Source organism: Ostrea edulis, chromosome 5, assembly GCF_947568905.1.
Source record: "Ostrea edulis chromosome 5, xbOstEdul1.1, whole genome shotgun sequence".
Taxonomy (NCBI): Eukaryota; Metazoa; Mollusca; class Bivalvia; order Ostreida; family Ostreidae; genus Ostrea; species Ostrea edulis.
The window spans coordinates 48,481,773-48,506,790 of record NC_079168.1 but is presented as its reverse complement, the minus strand read 5'-3'; the positions used below and the strand labels follow the sequence as shown (position 1 = coordinate 48,506,790).

The 25,018-nt window shown below is 35.1% G+C and overlaps 1 protein-coding gene across 1 annotated transcript in view; it reads right to left on the bottom strand.

The window, feature by feature from the left end:
• LOC125649352 (tectonin beta-propeller repeat-containing protein 2-like) overlaps nt 1-25,018 on the bottom strand; it is a 35,296-nt gene that overhangs the window by 7,274 nt on the left and 3,004 nt on the right. Inside the window, exons 2-16 of the mRNA XM_048876823.2 lie at nt 21,982-22,271; nt 20,666-20,794; nt 20,396-20,527; nt 17,620-17,777; nt 14,969-15,402; nt 11,045-11,794; nt 8,633-9,830; nt 8,077-8,292; nt 7,112-7,253; nt 6,592-6,790; nt 6,381-6,464; nt 5,458-5,688; nt 4,630-4,826; nt 985-1,075; nt 685-834 (exon numbers count right to left, since the gene is read on the bottom strand). Of these exons, the coding sequence (XP_048732780.2) occupies nt 685-834; nt 985-1,075; nt 4,630-4,826; nt 5,458-5,688; nt 6,381-6,464; nt 6,592-6,790; nt 7,112-7,253; nt 8,077-8,292; nt 8,633-9,830; nt 11,045-11,794; nt 14,969-15,402; nt 17,620-17,777; nt 20,396-20,527; nt 20,666-20,794; nt 21,982-22,239 (4,369 nt within the window). The 5' untranslated portion in view covers nt 22,240-22,271. The remainder of the gene's footprint in view (nt 1-684; nt 835-984; nt 1,076-4,629; nt 4,827-5,457; nt 5,689-6,380; nt 6,465-6,591; nt 6,791-7,111; nt 7,254-8,076; nt 8,293-8,632; nt 9,831-11,044; nt 11,795-14,968; nt 15,403-17,619; nt 17,778-20,395; nt 20,528-20,665; nt 20,795-21,981; nt 22,272-25,018) is intronic.

Sequence of the window (25,018 nt, the reverse complement as noted above, 5' to 3'; positions counted from 1 at the left end):
TCTTTTATAGTTACAGCACACACAAGATTTTTGTAGTCTTCCGAATGGGTTTAAAGCTACAAGTGCAAAAAATGCATAGTACAGTGTTGCCTCGATATATTGCCCCCGTTATAATGCCACCCCCGCTTATTGCCTGAAAATCCTAAAGAACAGATTTCTCCCCATGTTAACACCCCCATTATAATGCCAACCCCGTACAATGCCATATTCCACTGATTTTCACAAACAAATGGTCAAATTCTATAGTTTTTACCCTAAATAATAATGGCAATCACCTAACACCCATCTGTAATCACACCAGTACTTGGAGAGCAGTGCGGTGAAGTGTGACAATCTGGACAAGACCTTCAGGCAATCAGGGTAATTACAAATAATTGCTGAATTGAACTCAAGATTATCTAAATGTTTATACAGAATAAAACCCCCCAAAAATGTACAGAATTGAATTTCTTTGGACTGCTCCATGAATTGTCTGTAACGGTGAATTTGTTATATCACCCCCCACCCCCGCTTTTTGCCCAAATTATTGGTCTTGAACAAAAGTTGGCAATATATTGAGGGAGCACTGTATATGCTCTAAAGCATGAAAGGAGAAATTCAGTTTTATATGATTGTTAACATATATGTAGTCAAGTAATAATGGACAGCAAGTACCCTGTGCATGCCTTACAATAATTGCTTTACCTGATATTTGATAAAACACTCCTGGGACTTTTCGCCAGTAATCTCCAGTAGGGTTTTTCATAGAGATGCCATAGCGACAAAGGATTTCCCCACTGGGATTTAGTGCCCACACACACTTATCTGACACCGTCAACTGAGTAGCCAAAGTTCCTGTGTAAAATAGATGGTAGTAATTGTTAATTAAGGAGATGGGTTTTTTTTTTCATTTTCGTTGAGTTTTTTTTTTTTTTATTTAAATATGTAAAACTTTACCCTGTATGAAAAAAAAAATAAATGTGAATAGAGAGAATATTTTTATACCTGGTACATGAACCCACTCTTCTCCAATTGGCATGTCTTCTGTAACTCCCTTTCTAGCATAAATTTGACGCCGATTATCAATGACCCATACCTAACAAATATAAAACAAACATAATAATCATTATGGAGGTTTCACTGAAACTGACAAAGAATGGGAACAGCTGTGAAGACATCAACATTTTGTTTCCTTTCAAATAATTATGAAATGTAATTTGAGACAAACATTGAGACTGCACAAAAATCTGATCAACAGTGATTACATGGTGTGAGAAAGAAGCATATCAAGTTACTGCTGTATAACAACCCCAAAACATCAAGATGATGGTAAAAGTGTTGAAATGTTGCTTTGAAAATTCATTCTATAAGATGATGCTTTTATATTACAATATGTAATTTCATGTACAGTAGCCCGCTTGTTCTTATGAAAAGTGAATTACAAATATATTTTCCTAATCATTTGAATGTAAACGTTGACCCTATGCTGACCATTTCAATAAAATTGAATGTACACTACTTATGAATGCTTTTACATTCATTTGACACAAGAAGAATAATCCCCATCATATTTCATGATTCATTTCCAATGTTTCCTCAGGAATGTGAACGATGTGTGTATGAATTTTATTAATATAGTACAACCATTTAATGGCTGGAAATATTCTGACAGAAATGAAAGTAAAATGTAAATATAAATATACATGAGGCACAACAATGCTTTATTATTATTATTTTATTCATTTATAAAGTGCAAAATTACATATAGTTTCTATGCGCTGCAATTTATGCCTGCATATTTTTCAAGAAGCGACAACACGCTTCATGAAGTTAACGCTTCATGAAGTATGCTGCCATAAAGCATTATGAAATGAGTATATTTTCACATTAACAAGCATTCTGAGAGTATTGCATGGCAATACATAGTCCCCTACCGGTTGCAAAAATAACTGTACCACAACAATATTCAAAGTTCATTATGTAGGTTATGGTAAATGGGAAAATTGGGGAACCAGGATAGGAATGGTTGGAAATCAGCTACTATTCGAGTAGAGACTAGACCAAGAAAAAAGACAAATTTATAATTAGGTTTAGGTCTTTAACCAAGTCAATAAACTGCGACTTGTAGATGATCAAGAATAATTTAGGTATATTGTAGTATTACTATGCTAGAAGTTTTAATGAGTGTAGTATTCTTAATTCTTATCTACAGAGATAAGAAACTTGGATGTAAACTAACAATTCATGCTATTTTTCCACGTCCAAGGGCCATAACTTAATGGAAAATCAACGGACCAAGACGAAATTCAAACTTGATTTGTAACTTGTTATGGCAAAAGCAATGTACCAAATATCAAATGAATATCTGCAAGCACAACCAAAAGAAGTCCGGAAAACTGATAATTCATGCTATTTTTCTAAGTTCAAGGGCCATAACTAAGTGAAAAATCATCAGACTGAGACGAAATTCAAACTTGATCTGTAACTTGTTATGACAAAGCAATGTACCAAATATCAAAGGAATATCTACAAGCACAACCAAAAAAAGTCTGGAAAACTGATTATTCATGCTATTTTTCTAAGTCCAAGGGCCATAATTAAGTGAAAAATCAACGGACTGAGACGAAGTTCGAACTTGATCTGTAACTTGTTACTGCAAAGCCATATCCCAAATATAAAATAAATATCTGCAAGAACAGAGAAAAAAAGTGCGGAAAACTGGACTGACGGACAGACGGACGGAGCGCAAACCTAAAGTCCCCTCGACTTCGTCGGTAGGGGACTAATTAAAAAAATTCAATATATGCACCCAGGGGTGCATGAGCCGAGTTGCATGGGATACATTGTAAAGTCAGGAATGATGTGGCATATTTATAATTGTGAAGAACTAATTTCAGTTTTAAACTTTTCGAGTTACTGTCCAGAAACCATATTTGTCTGAAGTTTTCAATCTATTTTCGGTCACTGTACCTTGACCTTTGACCTTTTTTCTCCAAAATCAATAGGGGCCTTGCTTTGTTGGTATCCAACAATATATCCAAGTTTCATTTGATTCAAATTAAAATTTTTTGAGTTATCCTCCGGAAACCAACATTTTTTGGGAATTTTAAATCTATTTTCGGTCACTGTGACCTTGACCTTTGACCTTTTTCTCCAAAATCAATAGCGGTCTCCCTTATCTGCTACATAACAATATCTTGAAGTATCATTTGATTCGGATTTAAACTTTCTGAGTTCTCATCCGGAAACCAAATATTTCTGAAATTTTCATTCTATATTCGGTCACTGTGACCTTGACCTTTGACCTTTTTTTCTTCAAAATCAATAGGGGTCTTTCTTATCTGGTACCCAACAATATATCAAAGTTTCATTTGATTCAGATTTAAACTTTCTGAGTTATCATCCGGAAACCAAATTTTTCTGAAATTTTCATTCTATTTTCGGTCACTGTGACCTTGACCTTTGACCATTTTCCTCCAAAATCAATAGGGGTCTTCCTTACCTGGTACCCAACAATATATCAGAGTTTCATTTGATTAGATTGTAAACTTTTTGAGTTATCATCCGGAAACCAATTGTTGATGCCCAACCCGCAGTAGGTCTATTTATGTATCATGATGTCTAATTCTATCAAGTTATAAAATGGAAGCATTAAGCTTCCATCTCCATAGAACTAAGCAGTATTAGATATATGATAGTATTCTATAATGATAAGACAGGAAGGCAGTAGTTTTACAACTAACAGTAGTATCATGTTACAATCTGGTTCCAGCATTCTATGGCCAAATTAGGTAATTGATTGCGTAACTGACCAAGGATATAGATCACTTGACCAGTGATAACCAATGATAGCTCAGCTTCACTTACAGTACATCAGTTCTTTGCTCACTGCCAGAAGTGCAACAGTGTGTTCATTTGTCTAACCCTCCCACCATCCCCAACATCTCCTTTTTCTATTCATAATCCATTGGGGCTCTCACAAAATAATTGCCTTTTTTCCCCCAATTCAGATAAAGCTAAGTATCAGGTTAGTTCTAAGGGTCACCTGAACGGTGTCAACCTTAGGTAACATGCTAGTACTATGACATTAATTAGCTCTAGTACAACCCGACGGTGTCAACCCGGGTACCAATAGTTAGTATTTACCCGATAGTGTTAACCCGGGTGCCAATAGTTAGTATCTACCTGACGGTGTCAACCTGGGTACCAATAGTTAGTATTTATCCGATGGCGTCAAGCCGAGTTCTGATGGGTTCCCCGAAGAGGTTAAACCGGGTACTAGATAGGTTGGCTCAATGATGTCAACCCGGGTTCAGTAGGGATTTCCTGAGGGTATCAACCAGGAAATTCAGCTTTGGGGTTTACAGATTATTTTATCGTAGTGACGTGAGTAGCCCCCGAGAAGGCCAAATATGTAGTTATGTTATATATGTTTATTATTCTATTGTACACTAGGTGGTATACTTTATTGAATTGTCTGTAGATACATGTACATGTATGAATGCGAATAAATTGTGAATGTTATCTGTGTTTTTAGTAGTGTATAAATTGTAACTCATTTGTCAGTTCAACAGTTTAATACATAATATTGTAAAATGCAATATAAATACACACACAAGTACACACATTTATTAAAAATTTGCAACCAACCATGAAATCCTTGGGTCCTGTAGCAATGTGTGTAAAAACTGTAGAGGACTGTTTTCCCATGTCCACTGGAAGCCAGGCAGCATTGAGAGAGTGAGAGGTCGGAGCCTTGACCCCTATTCTTTGGTACACAACTCCCTTAGTGTCCACTGCCCACACATTAATCGTCCCACAACTGACAGACGTCAGGACTGCATCACCTGTAAAAATTTTGTCATCTCTACACCCAACATGGCAAAATAATTCATTCATAGATTCTTTTATTTTGATATTTGTTAGTACACATACAGTAAAACACTGTTATCACAAACCTCCACAGCCAGAAAAAAAAATAATTCGTTACAACCAAACTTTGTTATTTCCAATAAATATTTTATTATTTTCCACTCATTGAGAAATAAATATCACTTCACAATAAGCGTAAGTAAATTCATGTCTTACAGTAATACAAATATTAATTCACAAAAATTTGATACATCCATGCACCCAAAATATCAGAAGTACAATAGTGGTTATAATCAAAATATTATACACCTATTTCTAGCCTTTGTTTACTTTATTATGCACCCATTTCTATAGATTTCAGCAGTTTCCAATATCATAAACATTACAACAGCTCTCTGGCTGATACAAAGTGATCTTGGGCTGATACAGGATGCAATACAAGAAATGCCAAATAATAACCAATATATAGCAATCAGTCTAGCAGACATTGAGCCCACAAACTGAATAAAATGTATTTCACTTGAATTACTCCAAATGAGTGAATATTAACAGACTATTTCCACACAGGATGGATTTTTTCTATGAAAACACGTAACACCAGCATACCTAATTGTGATAGGTCCAGTTTGCACCAGTCAACACCCTGTGGATTATTTGGCCTAATTCCACTGCGTATGAATATTTCATTGTCCTCGGTGAGGACCCACACAGCATCCCTACATGAACTTAGACAGAGAACATTTCTCCTGTAGGATGGGCACTGCACCATGCTGCATTTATCCTGGCTTGCAGCATAAGTGTAGATGTCTCCATTGGGCTGCATTGCCCAGATTAGTCCTATTAAATTAGAGTAAAGATTTAAAAAAACTCAAATTTGATGCACCATGTACATGTACCAATGAATAAACAGTGATTATATATATCACACTTAGCTGCATTTTCCCACAATTTTCAACATATGTTGCTATAATTTGATACAAATGTATTCCTGTCCATCTGAGTTTAATGCTACCATTGCTGGAATAAGCCATTCAACTTTTTTGACTGTGGTGTAATTGAAATTGACATGTTTACCATGTAATATTTACATTTCTAATGTTTATGAATTTGATATCTCTACAAACTGAAATGATAGCCATTTCCTCATGAATACATTGCAGCCGAGAACAATGCACGTATGAATTTTGATAAATAAAGTACATCTATTTTAATGGCTGGAAAGTCTGACAGAAATGAAAGTAGAATGTAAATATAGGATTTGAAAATTCATGATGGTATGAACTGCAATGCTTCATGCCAGCTTACTTCTCGTGAAGCGCTAACATGCTTCGTGAAGTATTTTGGTGTGAAGCATAACAGTTCATATCCTCATGTATTTTCAAAAATGAAGTTTATTTCTTAATTAACACTTGCTGGCATTCATTTCAAACTTCAAACAGTAAGAATGAACAATGGTAACACTAATGTTGGACAGGTAGTACTCAGTGACCTGAAAATTTTGTCATTTAAAAGTTCTCAAATTACTGCACCTTCATTGCTAGTCTGAGCTGACACAAACTTCCATATAACAGACGACACAATCCCAGGAATTTCAACTGTTTCCCATAGATGTCCTGTAATGGAATTGTTCGCAGAAAATATTATGATATGTACAATGTGCATTTCATAACTTCTGACAATTCAATTCACACAAGATGGTAATGCCCCGCAATGGCCTACATATTAGAGAACAACATTTACCTTGAACAACTCCTCGGCAGACCTGGATCATATTCTTGAACTCGGGACACACCCACACCCCTACTTTACCAGCTGTGATTAGTCCCCCATTCTGGGAACTTATCAGGGAAGCAAGTTTCTGTGGGTCAAACTTCTGGGCCAGAGATCTTAGAGCATCTATTCCAGAGACATCCTTCACTACTATTTCACTTACTGGCACCTGTAAGATAAGATGTGGTTTAAAAAGGAAAATGTTTAACATACTGTAAATTCACATATTTTCATATTTCAAATAAAATTGCACTGCTATGTGCCATTATTCGGTGGTTAAGAGAGTTGGTTATTTACGATCTAAAGTTATTATTTTTAAGGGGGATATGAACTTTAAGATATGTTCATACCATGAAAACAATGAAAATGAGATATCTCTCAAAACTAAGGAAGATTGGAATCTACACCAAGTGCATGAATGTTTTGCAACTAAATATATTGTCATCAAAAATTTTTAAAAAGTTTTATAACACAGCTGTTCAAAGTTTACCTCCCACCACTTTCCATCACCAGTTGGGGTTTCCATGGCAAAACCAGTAGTAAACCATATTCTGCCCAAGACATCTAATGCCCATAAAATGCAATCCACACCAAAGGATATTGCATTGAAGAGCATTTCCTGTGAGGACTTACTGTAAAAAAAAACATTGCATGTTAAACACCAAAAATAACAAGATGTGTTTGTGAAACACAAAAGCCCCTGATAATGGCTAATTCCGAAGATGGCCAAGGTCATAAGGACAAATATCTTGATATCAGTAGAAAGATCTTGTCACAAGAAATGCTCATGTACAATATGAAAGCTCTAATATTTACCATTTAGAAGTTATGACCAATGTAAAAAAAAAAAAATTAAAAGTAGGTCAAATGTCAAGGTCAAAAGGTTAAGTACCAACGGAAAGGTCTTGTCACAAGGAATACTAATGTGAAATATCAATGCTCTATCACTTACTGTTCAAAAGTTATTAGCAAGGTTAGTGTTTTCAAAAAGAAAGGTCTTGTCACAAGGAATACTCAAAGCTCTATCACTTACTGTTCAAAAGTTATTAGCAACGCTAAAGTTTTCAAAAAGTAGGTCAAACTCCAAGGTCAAGGTCACATGGTCAAAAATGTTGGTACCCACGGAAAGGTCTTGTCACAAGGAATACTCATGTGAAATATCAAAGCTCTATCACTTACTGTTCAAAAGTTATTAGCAAGGTTAAAGTTTCAGACAGAATGACGGAATGACAGAATAACAAAATTACAGAATGACAGACAGGACAAAAACAATATGCCCCCCAATCTTCGATCTCGGGGGCATAAAAATAAGTTATTTTTGGATTTTAAAATATCTAATTCTTGATAAATAAATGTTCCTTCCTTTAAGTACCAAACTTAATCAAGATGCACATTAATAGCTTTTGATCTATCCAAAGGACAAACAAGGTATAAAGAACACTTATTGTGTAATACCATTTTATCAATTTCCAACTCTTTCCTTCCAAACAGTCTTTGCTTATCCCATCCCTGTACACGAGCTGACACTGATCAGTCAACCCTAAGACTACACCTCTGTAACAGACAATCTGGGTCAATTTGTGTTCACATGCAATCTTCACTGCCTTAAAACATGGCCGATCCTTAGATAAACCCTTCTGCATTACCACCTCACCATTTGTTTTAAGGTACCTGAAATTTAAAAAAAAAATTAAGTTGTACAGTACTTTAATTTACATTTCATTGAAATTAACATAAGTATCAATCCTCAAAATGTAAAAACACTAACAAAAGATTTTAGTATGTTTGAGAAAAAATAAGCATGTTTGTGGTTGAAGAGCAATTATTCTTTATTGCAAGTTCAGGTTCTTTCGATCATGATAGATCTAAATTCATACCTATGATGCTTTCCCTATGAAAACAAAGAATTTTCAATAATTTTACTTTATGGTAATATATCATTGTGTTCACTAAATTTTCTTACTACAAACTGAAAACAAAGACATATTAAATCTATGTACTGAATTCTCACCATGCCACAGTCTCGTCCACAGAAATATACTGCACCTCTCTGATTGCCTCTATCCACTTCAGACCCTCTGGATGTTTGGCTGTTATCTTAGTTCCAGCATAAACTGTTTCTTTATACAGCCTCCACACAATGTTCCCAGATCGCGATACAGCTATCATCTTGGCAAAGCCATTTGCTTTTTGCCACTTCAGTCCTGGACTGCTCAGACTGCACTGCCATAAATTAGCACTTCTATCCACATGCCAGATATGTGTGTCTGTCAGGCACAGACAAGAGAGGTTACCATTGGTGAATATTTCTGTCCAGTTGTTGAGTACTTTGTATGAGGGTTCCTCTTCCTCGCTTTCCTTTGTTGAGAGGACTGTTTCATTTTCTTCAGGTGCTTCATCTTCTGTGGATGATGGCAGAAGTGGGTGGTATTTGACATCCTTCTGTGAGGTCATACTTGTACTGGAAATGTACATATTGTAGAAGTCATCTGCTGGTGACTCTAGAGGTGACAACAGATCTTTAACTTTCTGATCTGGAGATTTTAGAAGAGAATTTTCAGAGGAGCCATTGGAGACAGGTGATGACAAATCCAATTTTTCTTGAGAAGGATTCTCTCCTTCTCTTAATGAACTCTTCCAGATTTCTGTGTTGGAAGCACTGTTTTTTGACATAGTTTCTTCAGACTTCTTGGTTGATTCATCAGGTGCATGTAAATCATTACTGGAACTTTTTGAAATTGCTTTCTCATTCTCGGCAGTTATGGTCTTTTCAATGGATTTCTCAGTCTCCTCTGAATGAAACAAAGGATCCCTATTTTCCAATTCATGAGCACTACTTGTGTCCATTTTTGTCAACTCTTTCTCAAATGCTTCTAAACTTTTAGATAAGTAATCATGAGGCAGACTTTGCAATCCATGTACAAGAGTGGCTTCAGACAATTTGTCTGTACTCTGTTGCCCTTTTCGTGCTGGAGAGGACTCTCTACTACACATTTTCTTCACTTTTTCGCCTTCAGCATCAATGATATTCTTGAATTTCTGATTCTCCCGAATTTCCTCTGTGGAGTATGGACCTTCACTGATGTCACTATGGATGGAGATTGTGTCACCACTTTTTATGGAAATATTGTCCTCTGGGCCATCCTGTTGTTGGTCTTTAAACTGATCATGATACGAAGTATGAGTAGAATCCCTATCACCTTTCAATCCTGTTAAGAACATTGTCATTAGTATACAACAATCTCTAGAAGATTTATGTTTGATTAAAAATATCTGACATTATTGCTTTAAGTTTTTGCCCCCCCCCCCCCCCCTTTTAAATTCGCACATTTCCTTTTATTTGGACTATTATCAAATATGGTTAATGTCAAAATACGATGTACAATCAATTTCAGAACATTTGGACACTGGTTCCTGGCAAAATGCAAAGCATTTGCATAACTGAACTGCATCTAATTAGAAAAATAAATGATATGTAAACAATTGGTTCGCAATAAATGTCATCAAGAGGCTGAAGCACCAAGATTTATGAAGCCTGACTGCAACTGTGTACTGGCAAAATGGAAAATGGCAAATTTAAAATGGGACAAAATTACATTTCAATGTGCTACAGCAAAATTAGCAAAATGAACATGTACACCCTACACAAAAGTGAAGGGGTAAAATATTTCTGCATCAAAAATGATTTGCCTGCATTGAATAAATAATCATAGAATAATCCTATTAGTGAAATGGATATCTAAGTTATAAAATTTGCTAGTAAAACAAGAGGCATTGTGAGCAATGCTCACTAAGAATGCTCCCTACTTACACAAACTCCCAAAGGGTGTTGTTAATACATGTAGGTATAAATTACCTCTTTCCTGAGTGTAAAAAAGAAAGAGCATGACAAAACCTTGGGAAGTCTCTTCTCTAGGGTGAAATGGATATGAGATGAAACCATATTGCTACTTCAATGTCCAGTGCACTTGACCTTTGACCCTTTGGCCCAGAAACCATATTGCTACTTTGATGTCCAGTGTGCTTGAACTTTGACCTTAAATTCGATAAGGAACATCTTCATCCAATGGATAGTACATGTGCATGATATGGTGACTGTAGGTGGAAAGGATAACGCTTTAGAGCTCGGAAACCATATTGCTACTTCGATGTTCAGTGTACTTGACCTTTTGACCCCAAATTCGATAGGGAACATCTTCGTCCCATGGGTAGTCCATATGTATGATATGGTGACTGTAGGTGGAAAGGATAATGTTTTAGAGCCCGGAAACATTGCGTCAACAGACAGAGAGACGAACGGCCCGATACCAGTGTAACCCCCCCCCCCCCCCAACTTCGTTGCGAGGGGTGTAATAAGCCAGTAATTTTTAGCAACAAAATTACACTAAAAAATTATCTGACCAAAATCATAACTATCAATTACCTTTTTTCTTTTTCTTGTGCTTTTTATGTTTAGAATTGAACACAATGTCATCATCACCAACCACAGACAATAATCTCTCTTCTGTAATTGTACCACTTGGTAATGGACTGTTATGGTTTGCACTGCTGTCTTTGGTCATAAGAGGTTGGACTCCTGATGGCCCCCTAGGTATTAGTTTATCTGCTGATTCAACAGAATACTGGTCACGAGAATAATCACAATGTGAATCAGATATGGGTACAGAGTCAGTCTCTAAATCCTCTTTCAGAAAGGGGTTAAAGCGTGTTGTTGGGGGACCAGACATTTTCACATCTTTGTCCTTATCATCGTCCTTCTGACTAGAAGCTGTATTATCAGTGAAAATTTCTACAGTCAGTAAATCTGGAGTTGCCAGCTTTATAACTGGAGGCAGTTTTTCATGGAGTTCTGTTTCTTGTTTTATCACAGGGGGAAGATCCTGAGGAGGCTGAGCATGAGGATGATCTCGATGATCGATCTCATGCTCAGTTATCTCGACAGAATCCTCTAAATGATCCATAGATGACAGAAGATGCTCAATTCCAGATTTCATTGAGCCCCCTGTTACCTCTAGAGATTTTAATTTTGATTGAATGAAATCTAATGGTGAATTAGGTTGTTGACTAGACTGTTGAATGTTGTGAACATGAACTGCAGATTCTATGGGTGGTGCAGATTGCCGCATTAAGGCGTATTTTTCCTTCTCATGCAACAGTTTATGATATAGAGATTCTGAAATAGAGAAGAGAAGTTCATCATGTACATGCATGCAAGAAGAATACAATACTAAATGGATAATCAAATGGTAACAAGAAGAATACAATACTAAATGGATAATCAAATGGTATAAATTTTTAAAACTAGATTTCTTTACACGATACGAATTTCCCCATTCTGTAGGCAAGTAATAAATGTGTATAGTCAATCAATTACACGTCAAAAGGAACAAAATAGAAAACACAAGTTCTTTTTAATTTGTAACTCATCACATTTACACATAGAAATCAGGATAACATCTTAAAAGTTATTGTTTGAAATTCTAATGCCTCGTTCACACGAATGCACATTTTATCTTTGCTTCAGGTTAATTTAATTCAATTTAAATGAAGGTGAAGCAAATTTCCACTGCATTCACATGGCAAGAGTGATGCATAATGAACTAATGCAAATAAACTCGCCTTTCTTATTGTCAAATATTTGTAATTTTCTTCACAAATGAAGTCAACAGGCACATACTTGCATTTTCCTCCCTTACATCTACCAAAATCTAATACTGCAGCCCTAATGATTATGATCATAGTGAAAGTTTTTTTTTAAACTATGAAGTCTTAAGAGATTCCAATAAATTTGCTGAAATTGGGTCAATGAAATCTAAACTTCATCTGTATCTCTTTAGCAATATACTCTGCAACCACATCAAAAAGAAGTCTGAAAAAGTCTGAACTTTTAGATTTCTGAAAGAGGGTCAATGGTGATAAAACTTAACTGGAACCTATCAATATACAGCTCTACTCCACAAATCAGTTCAATATTTGCAAGCATAGCTAAAAAAGTCCAAAATTTTATTTATAACTATAACAGAAGAATGAACAGACAGAAAGGGGCAACATTCTATGGCATGGGCATAAAAAAATCTTGCAAACAATTTTGTCTGAATGCCAGACTTTAAAGCATAAGCTATGAAGCATGAGAATTGTATCTTATGACTGATAAATCTATACCATTGTTATTCTAAGACTGTCCGGGGACTGCTGCTAAAACATTGCATATATGACAGGGAATTGTAGACTGGGATATTTGTGAAAATATTTTCTATACATATCATAAAAAGTAGCCCCTGTTTTACACATGTTCAAGTTTCTTTAGTTTTTGCTACACAACATTTAATCATGATCATTTCACATAACTTCAAAGACCTAGAATGCATATTATTTCCAGTATTGCACAAAATGATTTATTAACATGCAGGGTCACATGATTTCAAACGCATGATTTTGGTGTTAATATGAAGTCATATGGTCAAATAAATGTTGTGGCTTTCGATCTGATCATTTTCAAAGATGCAGTCTTTGTGAAATCCATTTCTTGATCAAATATTTTAAAATTACAAAGGGTAGATAACTGAAATTACAAAATACTGACTAAGAAATTCTGTATAAACAAACATAAAGATTGACCATGAGGTGTGAACAAGTACAGCGTTTGTTTAATGTTCATTTATGCCAGGGTAATTAGGTTTATTTTCATCAGGATTAATAATCCTAGATGAAAGACCCATGATATCAATCTCTCTATCAACAGACATTAAAACAGTTTGGGTCAAACTTTGAGGATGGAAAATTGCTGTTGATAGTGTAAGACAGGTATGCGTAGAGAACATCAGATCAACACAACTTATGATGGATGAGTCCCACACAGCAATAAATGACATTGTTATACACCTTCATTTTTTTCCTATATAAAACTAATATGATTTTGAACCAACATTTTAACTGTTAAATCAACTCTCACACTCGTGGTCTATTGACTGGGCTTATTTCCATTGGCTATGCAAGTCACGTGATTCTCAGTCTGTTGCTTTGTTTACGCAATTGCGAGGTTCAGTGATTTAGCTGATGATGAAATACAGAATTTATTAGATGAAATGCTAAGCAGGAATACGAAAAATGTAATGATTGATTATTAATTCAGATATTGGGTATGTTTTCTTTTAAACTAGGAGATACGCTGATAAACGTACAAAATAGCTGTTGTCCTCGAACCCAATCAATAACTGTATACTGTTTCTAGACTTATCTCCCTTTGCTGGTGAATCCTTCCATGTAGTGAATTACTTGCCTTCCTTTGCCGATGAGTCCTACTGTGTAATAAATGTCACTATTTCTACTTTCTATATTTATGTCCCTTTGCCGATGAGTCCTACTGTGTAATAAATGTCACTATTTCTACTTTCTATATTTACGTCCCTTTGCCGGTGAGTCCTACTGTGTAATAAATGTCACTATTTCTACTTTCTATATTTACGTCCCTTTGCAAGTGAGTCCTACAGTGTGATAAATATCAGTATTTCCAGATTTATTTACCTTTGCTATCAAAGGGGCATGGGCACGATTTTTGATAGATTGAAAATGACAGTTTCTAGTTATAAAAATAAGTGATGAAATGACAGTTTCTAGTTATAAAAATAAGTGATGAAATGAAGTACAAATATTTTTACAAAGGATATACTTTGTATTTACATAAAATCCCACTCCAAAAATTGTGTTTGTCAACACGCTTGTCATAGCCAGGAAACCACGTGCGGAGGTGAGAACACCAAGATTTATAAAAGTATGTCAAAAGCATTCAACATTTCTACAGACGTTAATGATAAATCAATTTAGAGAGCAGGCACAAATACGAAAGAACAGAAAATTTTCGTTATAAAGGCTTTTTTCCCACCGAAGCCATCAACTGTTAGCCGAGTCATGTGAAAATGGAAAGTTTAGATGTCTCAAATACATCGATGCATCAGATTTTGAAATTTAGGTTTGTTGCTAATCAAATGTTATTAATTAGATACCTATATATTTTTTGTTAATGAGTCCCACCATGTAATGACAGTATTTCCAGAAATATCACACTTTGCCCACGAGTCCTACAATGTAATAAATGACACTCTTTCCAGACTCGCCCCAATTTGCCTAAAGCATAACAGATGACTTTATTTCTAAACTTACTTCCATAGCTAATGAGTTTTTCAGCATAATAAATGACACTACTACCAATCTTGTCACCAATTGCTGATGAGTCTTACAGCGTAATGACATTACATCTAGACAGAAGAGTCATCATACTATTCCCAGACTTACCTCCCTTTCCTGATGCATCCTAAAGTGTAATCAAAGACATTATTTTCAGGCTTACCTCCCTTTTTTTCTGGATAAACAGCTATCCTGATAAGATTTCTTTCATTATTTTTTCTCAAAATAAAAATTTCATCCTCAGTGACAGCTACATCTACCACTGCTCCGAGAGCCCGTTGACTTCCCACCACAGAATTGTCTTCTGGACTTAACACATAGAGCGAGGACTCGTTCCATGTCACAAGGTACTTCTCCATATACAGCATCAATGGCCCAAACTGATGGTCCGAGACTCTCGTCGCTGGTATCCCATTCTTGAACAGCAACTGGATTTCTGAGTGAGTAGAATTGATAAGTTCTTTGAAAAGGAAAGTGTTGCTGACTGTTCCACACATGCCAGCTTTCCAGATTCGTGCACCAGGTCGACAAGCATAAAGTTGAGCATCCTCTGGTTTGCACATGGCTGGAATGAAACATGCTCCAAATGGGCCAGCACTAAAATATAAACAAGCATTCTGTAGAATTGCATAGCAATTAATACATGTCCCTTACTAGCCCCGTTAAGCCGTTTGTGTAATATTCTACGTGAATAATCTTACATTGATAGTTTTTGTATAATCATAAAAAGGAAAATTTCACAATTCATTCAGTAAACTGAATGGAACTCATACAATAAAAAGAATACAGAGAACTAGGCAAACACAGTACAAGAATTAAAGAAGTTCAGTCAACCACATGAAACTAAAGTCTTACACTTCTTACTAGAATAAGTCAACCAAGATAAAAGTGAAATTTAATCTGTATCTACTTATTACATAACCACAAATCAAACTTCACTTTCCAAAGTTGAAGTATGGTGGGGAAAAGTCTGGAAAACTATATTCAGCACAAAATTCCATAATCTAATAAAAATGAAAAATGAAAGGGCCTTTTTTTACTTTTTAGGGCAAAATTCTTCATAAATAAGGGCTATTTTCAGGATATTTTAGGATTTTTCTGACAGAAATAAGGGGTAAAACTTCCTAATCAATACAAAAAAAATTCAAATCTATACTTTCTGCGAAAAATTGTGCAGTTATTTCTGCGCAGCAGCATTTCTGAAGTGGTTTCAATTTTCAATTTACAACCAATAAATGTCTTCATAGAAATACATTGATTTAACACAATCACTATCTGAAAGTATACTAAGGCTTGATTTGATTATACTTTTCAACTTTTTAGCAAGTTTTAAAATAAAAACATGACTCCCAGGGGTGCAGAAAAAATAAAAAAAATTGTAAATATTAGGATTTTCAGGAAAATATTAGGGTATTATTAGGATTTTGGAGCTTAAATACGGAAAATAAGGGCCCCTGACAAAAAAGAAGGAAAAATAGGCAAATAAAGGCTTGCTTGAAAGCCTGATATATTAGCAAATTACATACCAAATTTCAGTTCCCTAAATCAAAGCATAATAGGAAAAAAAAATTTAATTTTACACCTGCCGACCCCCCCCCCCCCCCCCCCCACCCCCCTATATGTTAATCACTGCCAATATTCACTAACATGAGTTCAATATCCACATAATATTTGTCAATTCTCTCTCTTAAGTAGTACCAGGAAGACAAAAAGAATGCAAGAGGTTCAATTGGTGATAAGTGCCTACACTTTTCTAGTGATATATCCCCACAACGTTCCCGTGATAAATCCCTACACATTTCTGGTGATAAATCCTACACATTTCAGGTAAAAGATCCCTATATGTTTCTAGTGATAAATCTCTTAATCTTTTCTAGTTATAAATCCCTACACATTTCTGGTGATAAATCCTACACATTTCAGGTAAAAGATCCCTATATGTTTCTAGTGATAAATCTCTTAATCTTTTCTAGTTATAAATCCCTACACATTTCTGGTGATAAATTCTACACATTTCAGGTAAAAGATCCCTATATGTTTCTAGTGATAAATCTCTTAATCTTTTCTAGTTATAAATCCCTACACATTTCTAGTGATATACCTCTATATGTTTCTGGAGCTGTATTCCTACATTTTTCTGGTGATATTAAATCCCTGCACTTTTCTGGTGATATTAAATCACTACACTTTTCTGGTGATAATTAAATCCCTACACTTTTCTGGTGATATTAAATCCCTACATTTTTCTGGTGATGTTAAATCCCTACACTTTTCTGGTGATATTAAATCCCTACACTTTTCTGGTGATATTAAATCCCTACACTTTTCTGGTGATATTAAATCCCTGCACTTTTCTGGTGATATTAAATCCCTTCACTTTTCTGGTGATATTAAATCCCTACACTTTTCTGGTGATATTAAATCCCTACACTTTTCTGGTGATAATTAAATCCCTGCACTTTCTGGTGATATTAAATCCCTATACTTTTCTGGTGATAATTAAATCCCTACACTTTTCTGGTGATAATTAAATCCCTGCACTTTTCTGGTGATATTAAATCCTACAATTCTCTGGAGATAGTTAAATCCCTACATGTCTGGTGAAAAATCCCTAGATGTTTTCTGGTTATAAATCCTTAACTTTTTCTAGTGCTAAATCCCTGCACTTCTCTGGTGATAAATCCCTACACATTTCTGGTGATGCATGTAGTTAAATCCCTATATCTTTCTTGTGATAAAGCCCTATATTTTTTGGTGATAAATCCCTACACCTTTTGATTACAAATTCTATACTTTATGATGATAAATCCCTACACTTTTCTGTCTTTCTGTCCCACTTGGACTGTGGTTTCATCTGTCCTGTATATCAGGGTCCTCTGTTTTGTAGACACCAGAAGGGATTTGTGTCCATGGTCCAACTGCACAATACTGGACCCCACCTCTGTCAACACCACAGAGGATTTACATTGTCCCTGCATTATAAAATCCCTATGAAACAACAGTGCATGCCCTTGAACGATCATAAAATTGTAATAATAATATTAGTTTTATTGGTACACTAGTACAAAGTTAACAACTGGCCTTGATCAAGAACAAGAGGACCATGGGTGACATCGCTCACTTGAGTCACCTTGGCCCTGCTGTTATTCAGCTGTTGTGATATTTTTTTTAAAAAAATCTTTATTCCCATGAAAATGTTGACCCAGCCTAGCCTCAAAGGATCACAACATAACCAAACTTGAATTCACACATGGGGATGCCTCAACACCAATATGACTAACCTGAACTTGCTGCTCTGGAGAAAGTCAAGGTCATAGATCATGGTATAAAATGAAAGATTTTACTATAAGAAACATATACAAAATATGAAAGCTCTATCTTAAATAGTTCAGGATATATTGAAAAGGTTTGGTTTTCTTAAAAGTTGGCCAAACTCCAAGGTGAAGATCACAAGCTCAAACATCATGGTATCAAATGAAAGGTCTTGCCACAAAATATGAGAGCCCTATTCTCTTCAGGAGATATTACCTAGGTTAGGTTTTCTTAAAAGTAGGTATTAACGGTAAAGGTCACCAGTTAGAAACTTTGGTACCAAAAAACAGGTTTTGTCAAAAGGAATGCATATATGACATATGAGAGCATATTAATCACTATTCAAAAGTTATGAGCAAGGCTAAAGTTTTGAAATTTGGGTCAAATTCTAAGGTCAAGATCACGTGGTCAAAGATCCCTTTTGAAATGTAAAGGCCTTTCCATACAGAATCTATATGCAAATTATGAAAGCCCTACCTTAGATAGTTCAGGAGATATTGAATAGTTTTGGCTTTCTTAAAAGTAGGTCAAACTCCAAGGTCAAAGTCACAAATTTAAAAACCTTTGTACCAAAAATAGGTCTTGTCACAAAGCATGTGCATATGAAGTACGAGATCCCTATCACTAGTAATGAGTAAGATTAGAGTTTCGGACAGACAGAACAAAACAGTATGTCTCTGACTATAGTCGTGGGGATTACTAGTAATGAGTAAGATTAGAGTTTTGGACAGACAGAACAAAACAGTATGTCTCTGACTATAGTCGTGGGGATTACTAGTAATGAGTAAGATTAGAGTTTTGGACAGACAGAACAAAACAGTATGTCTCTGACTATAGTCATGGGGATATAACATTTTATTTTAATCTACACATGATTTACTGTGGCCCTGTTGCTCTTCAAAAGAATTTGTTTTCATCAATTTCATGAAAATTCCCATACAAAACTTTGATCTCCTATTAAGGCCCCACCTCACCCCGGCATTCCTGAATTGAACAAACTTCAATTTGAACTACCTGAAGATACTTGCACATCAACACATGACCTATCATGACCATACTGTTGTTGAGATGAAGATTTTTAAAGATGTTTTCATTCATATTCCTAAGTAAATCTTTGATCCCCTATTGTAACCCCAGTCTACTTCAGGGGGCCACAAATTGAACAAACTTGAATCTGCACTACATAAGCATGCTTGCATATTAACATGACTAATCATGGTTTTGTTGTTCTTGAGAAAAAGATTCCAAAATATATTTCCTATATATCTGCATGCACCCCTGGGAGTCATGATTTGAACAAACTTGATTCTACTCTATGTCAAGAAGTTTTCATGTAAACTTCAACATTTCTGGTCCTATGATTCTTGAGAAGATTTATAAAGATTTTTCCTATATATACTCATGTAAAACTTTGATCCCTTATTAAGGCCCTATCCTACCCCCCCTACCCCCGGGCCATGATTTGAACAAACTTTAATCTGCACTACCTAGGGATGATTGTATATTAGCAGGTCTATCCATGGTTCTATTGTTCTTGAGAAAAAGATTCCAAAATATTTTTCATATGTAAGTGCATATAAAACTGATCCCTTATTGTGGCCCTATCCTATCCCTGGGGCCATGAATTGAACAAATTTAAATCTATTCTTTGTCTGGAAGCTTTTTATATAAATTTCAACTTTTCTGGCCCAGTGGTTCTCACGAAGATTTTAAAAAGATTTTTCTTATATATACACATGTAAAACTTTGATCCCTTATCATAGTTCCACCCTACCTTGGTTCTACAGAAGAAGTTTTTGAAAAACATTTTTCTAATACATCCCCATGTAAAACTTTGATCCCTTATCATGGCCCCACCCTACTCCATGGGGGCCATGATTTAAACCAGCTTGAATCTGCATTATGTCAGGAAGCTTTCATATAAATTTCAACATTTATGGCCAGGTGGTTCTGGAAAAGAAGAATTTTAAATGACCCCACCCTATTTTTGCTTTTTCTCGATTACCTCCCCTTTGAAGGAGTAATGGACCTTCATTTGCACAAACTTGGATCCCCTTCACCAAGAATGATTTGTACTAGATGAAAATGTGAAAAGTTTAAAGACACACCCACAGACAGACGAACGAAAGGACACACGACAGACAAAAAGATGATCAAAAAAGCTCACTCGAGTTTTCAGCTCTGATGAGCTAAAACAAATTAAACAATAGTTACTGAATGATTCTTTACAGGGAATATGATAAATTTTGACATAGATAGAAACTGAGTACATGTATACCTGGTAGGTGTCGAATTCTGTGCAGACAACCAACCCTTGATCATCTCCAGAGTAGAGCTTCATTCCATTCAAACTCCATCTTGTACATTTAATTTGAGCCTTGTGTACTCCTTGTACAACAAACTGCTGAAGCTACAAACAAAAAATATCTAAATCAATTCACTGTGTGCATTTGAAAAATAAGAATGAATTCATTATAAATATTCAATTAGGAATTGTAACATCACTTTTTAAAAATGACTTTGAAAATGCATAGATCTGCTCTCCAACCTTCTTGTTTTGGCCTGGAATAAGGGATGGGAGCTGGAAAATATAAACAGCCCCCTTCTCAGTTCCTATGGCAACCTGATTTTCAAGCCCATTGTGCAAAGCAACTGAGGTGATGACATCACTGTTGGACTATAAAAAGTGAAAAACATACTAGTATCTTACATTGGTAATTATAATCATGGATGGGATTTTCTATTCCATGGACAGCAAAGTTTGAACATGCAGCAATTATGACATCATCATACTGATAAGTAAAATCTGTTGCTCTGCTAACTTGGACTGCTTTAGCAATCTAAGTGGACATATGCATATGTCATAAATATTATGGATAACAAAACTGATTGATATATAATGAAAAGAAAATTCATTTGAATCTCATTAAATCAGAAGAAATGTTACCTTTACACAACAACTCTTCATTTGTGTGTATGCCATGTGTAAAATTTGTAAGTTTTTTCATCAAGTTATAATTCATTAGGAAATAAAACTGATTTAAATAAAAGGTCCATGGGCCACATTGCTCACCTGAGTCACCTTGGCACATATTTAAAGATTTTCCACATATATTTGCATGTAAAACTTTGTCCCTATTGTGGCCCCAACCTACCCCTGGGGGCCATGAATTTTACAAACTTGAATCTCCACAATGTCAGGAAGTTTTCATGTAAATGTAAAGATTATCTCTATATATTTGTAAGTAAAACTTTGATCCCCTATTGTGGTCCCATCCTACCCCCGGGGGCCATGTTTTTAACAAACTTGAATCTGCACTATGTGAGGAAGCTTTCATGTAAAATGTAAACTTTTCTGGCCAAGTGATTCTTCAGAAGATTTTTAATAATTTTCCCTATATATTTGTATGTAAAATTTCATCCCCTATTGTGGCGCAATCCTACCCCAGGGGGCCATGATTTTAACAAACTTGAATCTGCACTATGTCAGGAAGCTTTCATGTAAATTTGTACTTTCCTAGTCCAGTGGTTCTTAAGAAGAAGACTTTTAAAGATTTTCTTCCTATATATTTGTAAATGAAACTTTGATCCCCTATTGTGGCCCCATCCTACCTCTGAGGGCCATTTTTGTGATTATCTCCCCTTTGAAGGGACATGACCCTTCATTTGAATAAACTTAAAAGCCCTTCACCCAAGGATGCTTTGTGCCAAGTTTGGTTGAAATTGGCCCATTGGTTCTGGAGAAGAAGATGAAAATGTGAAAAGTTTATGCCGACGACAGACAACGGACAAATTTTGATCAGAAAAGCTCACTTGAGCCTTCAGCTCAGGTAAGCTAAAAATAAAATAAAATAAGAGCCTTACATGTGTTTTCAATCTTTCTATCAACTCCTTTTTCCTGTCAAACAAATATACCACTCCAACATTTGTACCAAGGGCGATGTACTCTGAATTGGCATCAACACATTTTAAAATCAAATCGCAATTTGACAAAAATCCTTTCTGAGCTCTGCGTGGAATCTGGGACAGAAGGTAATCAAGAGAGCGATGCTCCTTTGGAATGGGATGTTTTGGGTAGCCTTCAGTTGTTGGTGAATCTATGTTTTCTTCACTTTCTGCCATAGTGCCACAAGTCTCCGACTCTTCTTTAATCACTAGAGGAAAAGTCATTAACAAATTCAATCAAAACACCATCTTCAAAAATGTAGATGATAATGTATTTTTAACTTTAAGCAAAATCAATACATAAAATTGATAAACTTAAATCTAATACGCTAGTTTCGATATCAGAGTTCTCCTGTGTAGGAGGTGCATTTAGTGGAACTTTGAATACTTAAGTGGGATGGAATGGAACTATAAAGTCAGTGAGAAGGATGATAAAATGTATTAAAACCGACTTCTTTTTAAATACTTGATGTAGGAAATATAAATAATATCAAAAGAAAAGTTTTGCTAAAGTGGAAACATAAATACAATGCCATATTTAGATATGGTAGGTAGGAGCAACAAAATAACGTGATATATTAAGAATTCAAAGTATTTCACTTGGAAAAGGTGATCAGAAAAGCTCGCTTGAGGTTTCAGTTCAGGTGAACTAAAAATGGGGAAGCACCTCGGATAGATAACTAAAAATGGGGAAGCACCTCGGATAGATAACATTACTGCAAAATTCTTGAAAGCAGATATTGATTTCAGTTTAAAGATCAAAGACTTTATCTACCCCCAATAACAGACACACTAATCCTTCAGTGCATTTACATTTTTTTTTTAAAGTATTTCTTTCTTATTTTGTCCCTGATCACTTTTACTGCCTTCAACAGATACAACTTAAATAATCTGTATGTAAAACTTATTTTAGCGTAATTTTAATTGGGAGCTAATCAACTACTTGGCTCAATCATAATTTAGCACTTATTCTATGTTTGATAAAGATGAATAGAAATTTTCAATATTTTAGTGCAACAATAAATTAGTTCTTATGCTTACTGCAAAAGTCACTAAAAGTTGCATCCCACTACAATAGGTGCACACTACATGTCATGCATATCATTTATATCAATATATGTATGATAACCAAAGAGTAAGAACACATGGTGCATTCTATATAGATATATACAAGTATGATGCAAGTTGATTATTGACAAAACATTGTCAAATGTGAATATCAAATAATAGAAAATTTATCCCTTTCAATAAGAAATCAATTTACAACAGCTAGAATAGAACATATAAATGTCAATTAACATATCCAATGTGCAACAAAGATCAATTTAAATTCTTTTTCTTTGTCAAATTACCAGTATTCACATATTATATTGACAAATCCCAAGTTCTTATAATGATCATCCTTTTTTCACATCTGCCATACAGTGACCCCCCCCCCCCCCCCTACCCCACACATATATATTTTTTGACGTTTGCCATACAGCATTTTTGAATTGAAAAAAGAAGAAGAAAAACAAAACAAGGAAGTATTGTTGGGCAAATTGTCTTTGGAAATGACAACATGTATCTGGTTACTCATTGTGGCAATCTTCAACAGACCTCTCTCAAGATAGATCTGGGGTGAACTCACTCAGAGATACATTTCATACAAGATTGTTTCCACAAATCAGAAGGAATCAACATTCCAGATCATTTAATGAAATAAATTTACTGCCCTGTTATTTATAACACTGTGAAAGCATACCATTCAACAAGAGGTTAACGTCATCACATTTTGACATTATATTAGTATAGCCTCTTTGTACGTATGTATGTTTATAAATGATCTTTTCTGGTGTGTACCTCAGAGTGAGTTCACCTCAATATTAACTTTAGGATGTTTATTTGGGATTTCCCTCTTGACCACCCGTAGATTTTAAGATTTTTCTATTGACAATTCAAATTGCTCATTTTAAAGCTGGTGTCAGAAAGTCAAAATCAATGCTGTTAACGTTTAATTACCAAACATTACTTATTAAACTATGGTAAAATCACTATCAACTACAATTAAAATAAAAAAACAGAATACATTTTATTACTGTAAAATTTACAGTTTCTAAGGTCTGACTGTTGTGAGATTGTTATAATGTGTTGTAATGCTGTTGAAGGTATAAAAAAAGATATTGTGAAAACTTATAAAATTCTTGATCAATATTGATTTATGATGAGGTCTACTCTTGACTGAGGCCTAAACCAGTACTTTACCATCTTCATTTAATCATGAGTAGACCTGCCTTGGTCAACCAGTACAGAGTGTAGTGAAGGGAAAGTGCATATCTTTACTAAATTTAATAAAATGGGTTATGGATGGATGGGAATTTGTTAGATTGATTATAATTTGCACAATCATCAATAATTAATGTAGTCGAACAGTCTACACACTTGTATTACTAATAATTCAAAATATCTTCGGTTCTCTAAAGTTCTTTAGAGTTTTCTGTTTAGTAAGATTGAGACCATAGTTTGGTTCATAGGTGGTCGGATGTTTTGGTCCAAAAGTTTATACTTTGGCCCAGACGTTTTGGCCCAAAAAATTGGACACTTCGGTCCCAATTTTTTAGACACTTCGGTCCAAAGACATTTCGACCCAAGATGTTTTGGCCTTAATTTTTTTTTGTCTGAGACACTTCAAACCATATTTTTCATTTTGCCAACAACACCCATATTATTGCGTTTCCACAACATTATAGTACATTGACACTTTGGCCCAATGACATTCTGGCCCTGAGACACTTCGGCCCAGTGTTCGAAATTAACCATAGACCGAGTCTATGTCAAATGACACTGGTCTATGCCAATTGTAATTAAGATAGACCAAATTGTTTATGCCAATTCTCCAAATTTAAAGCATTAAAGTTATCCTAAAGGACCCTACATGGTCAGTCGAATTCTGATAAACGTTATGAAGAAAGGAGGA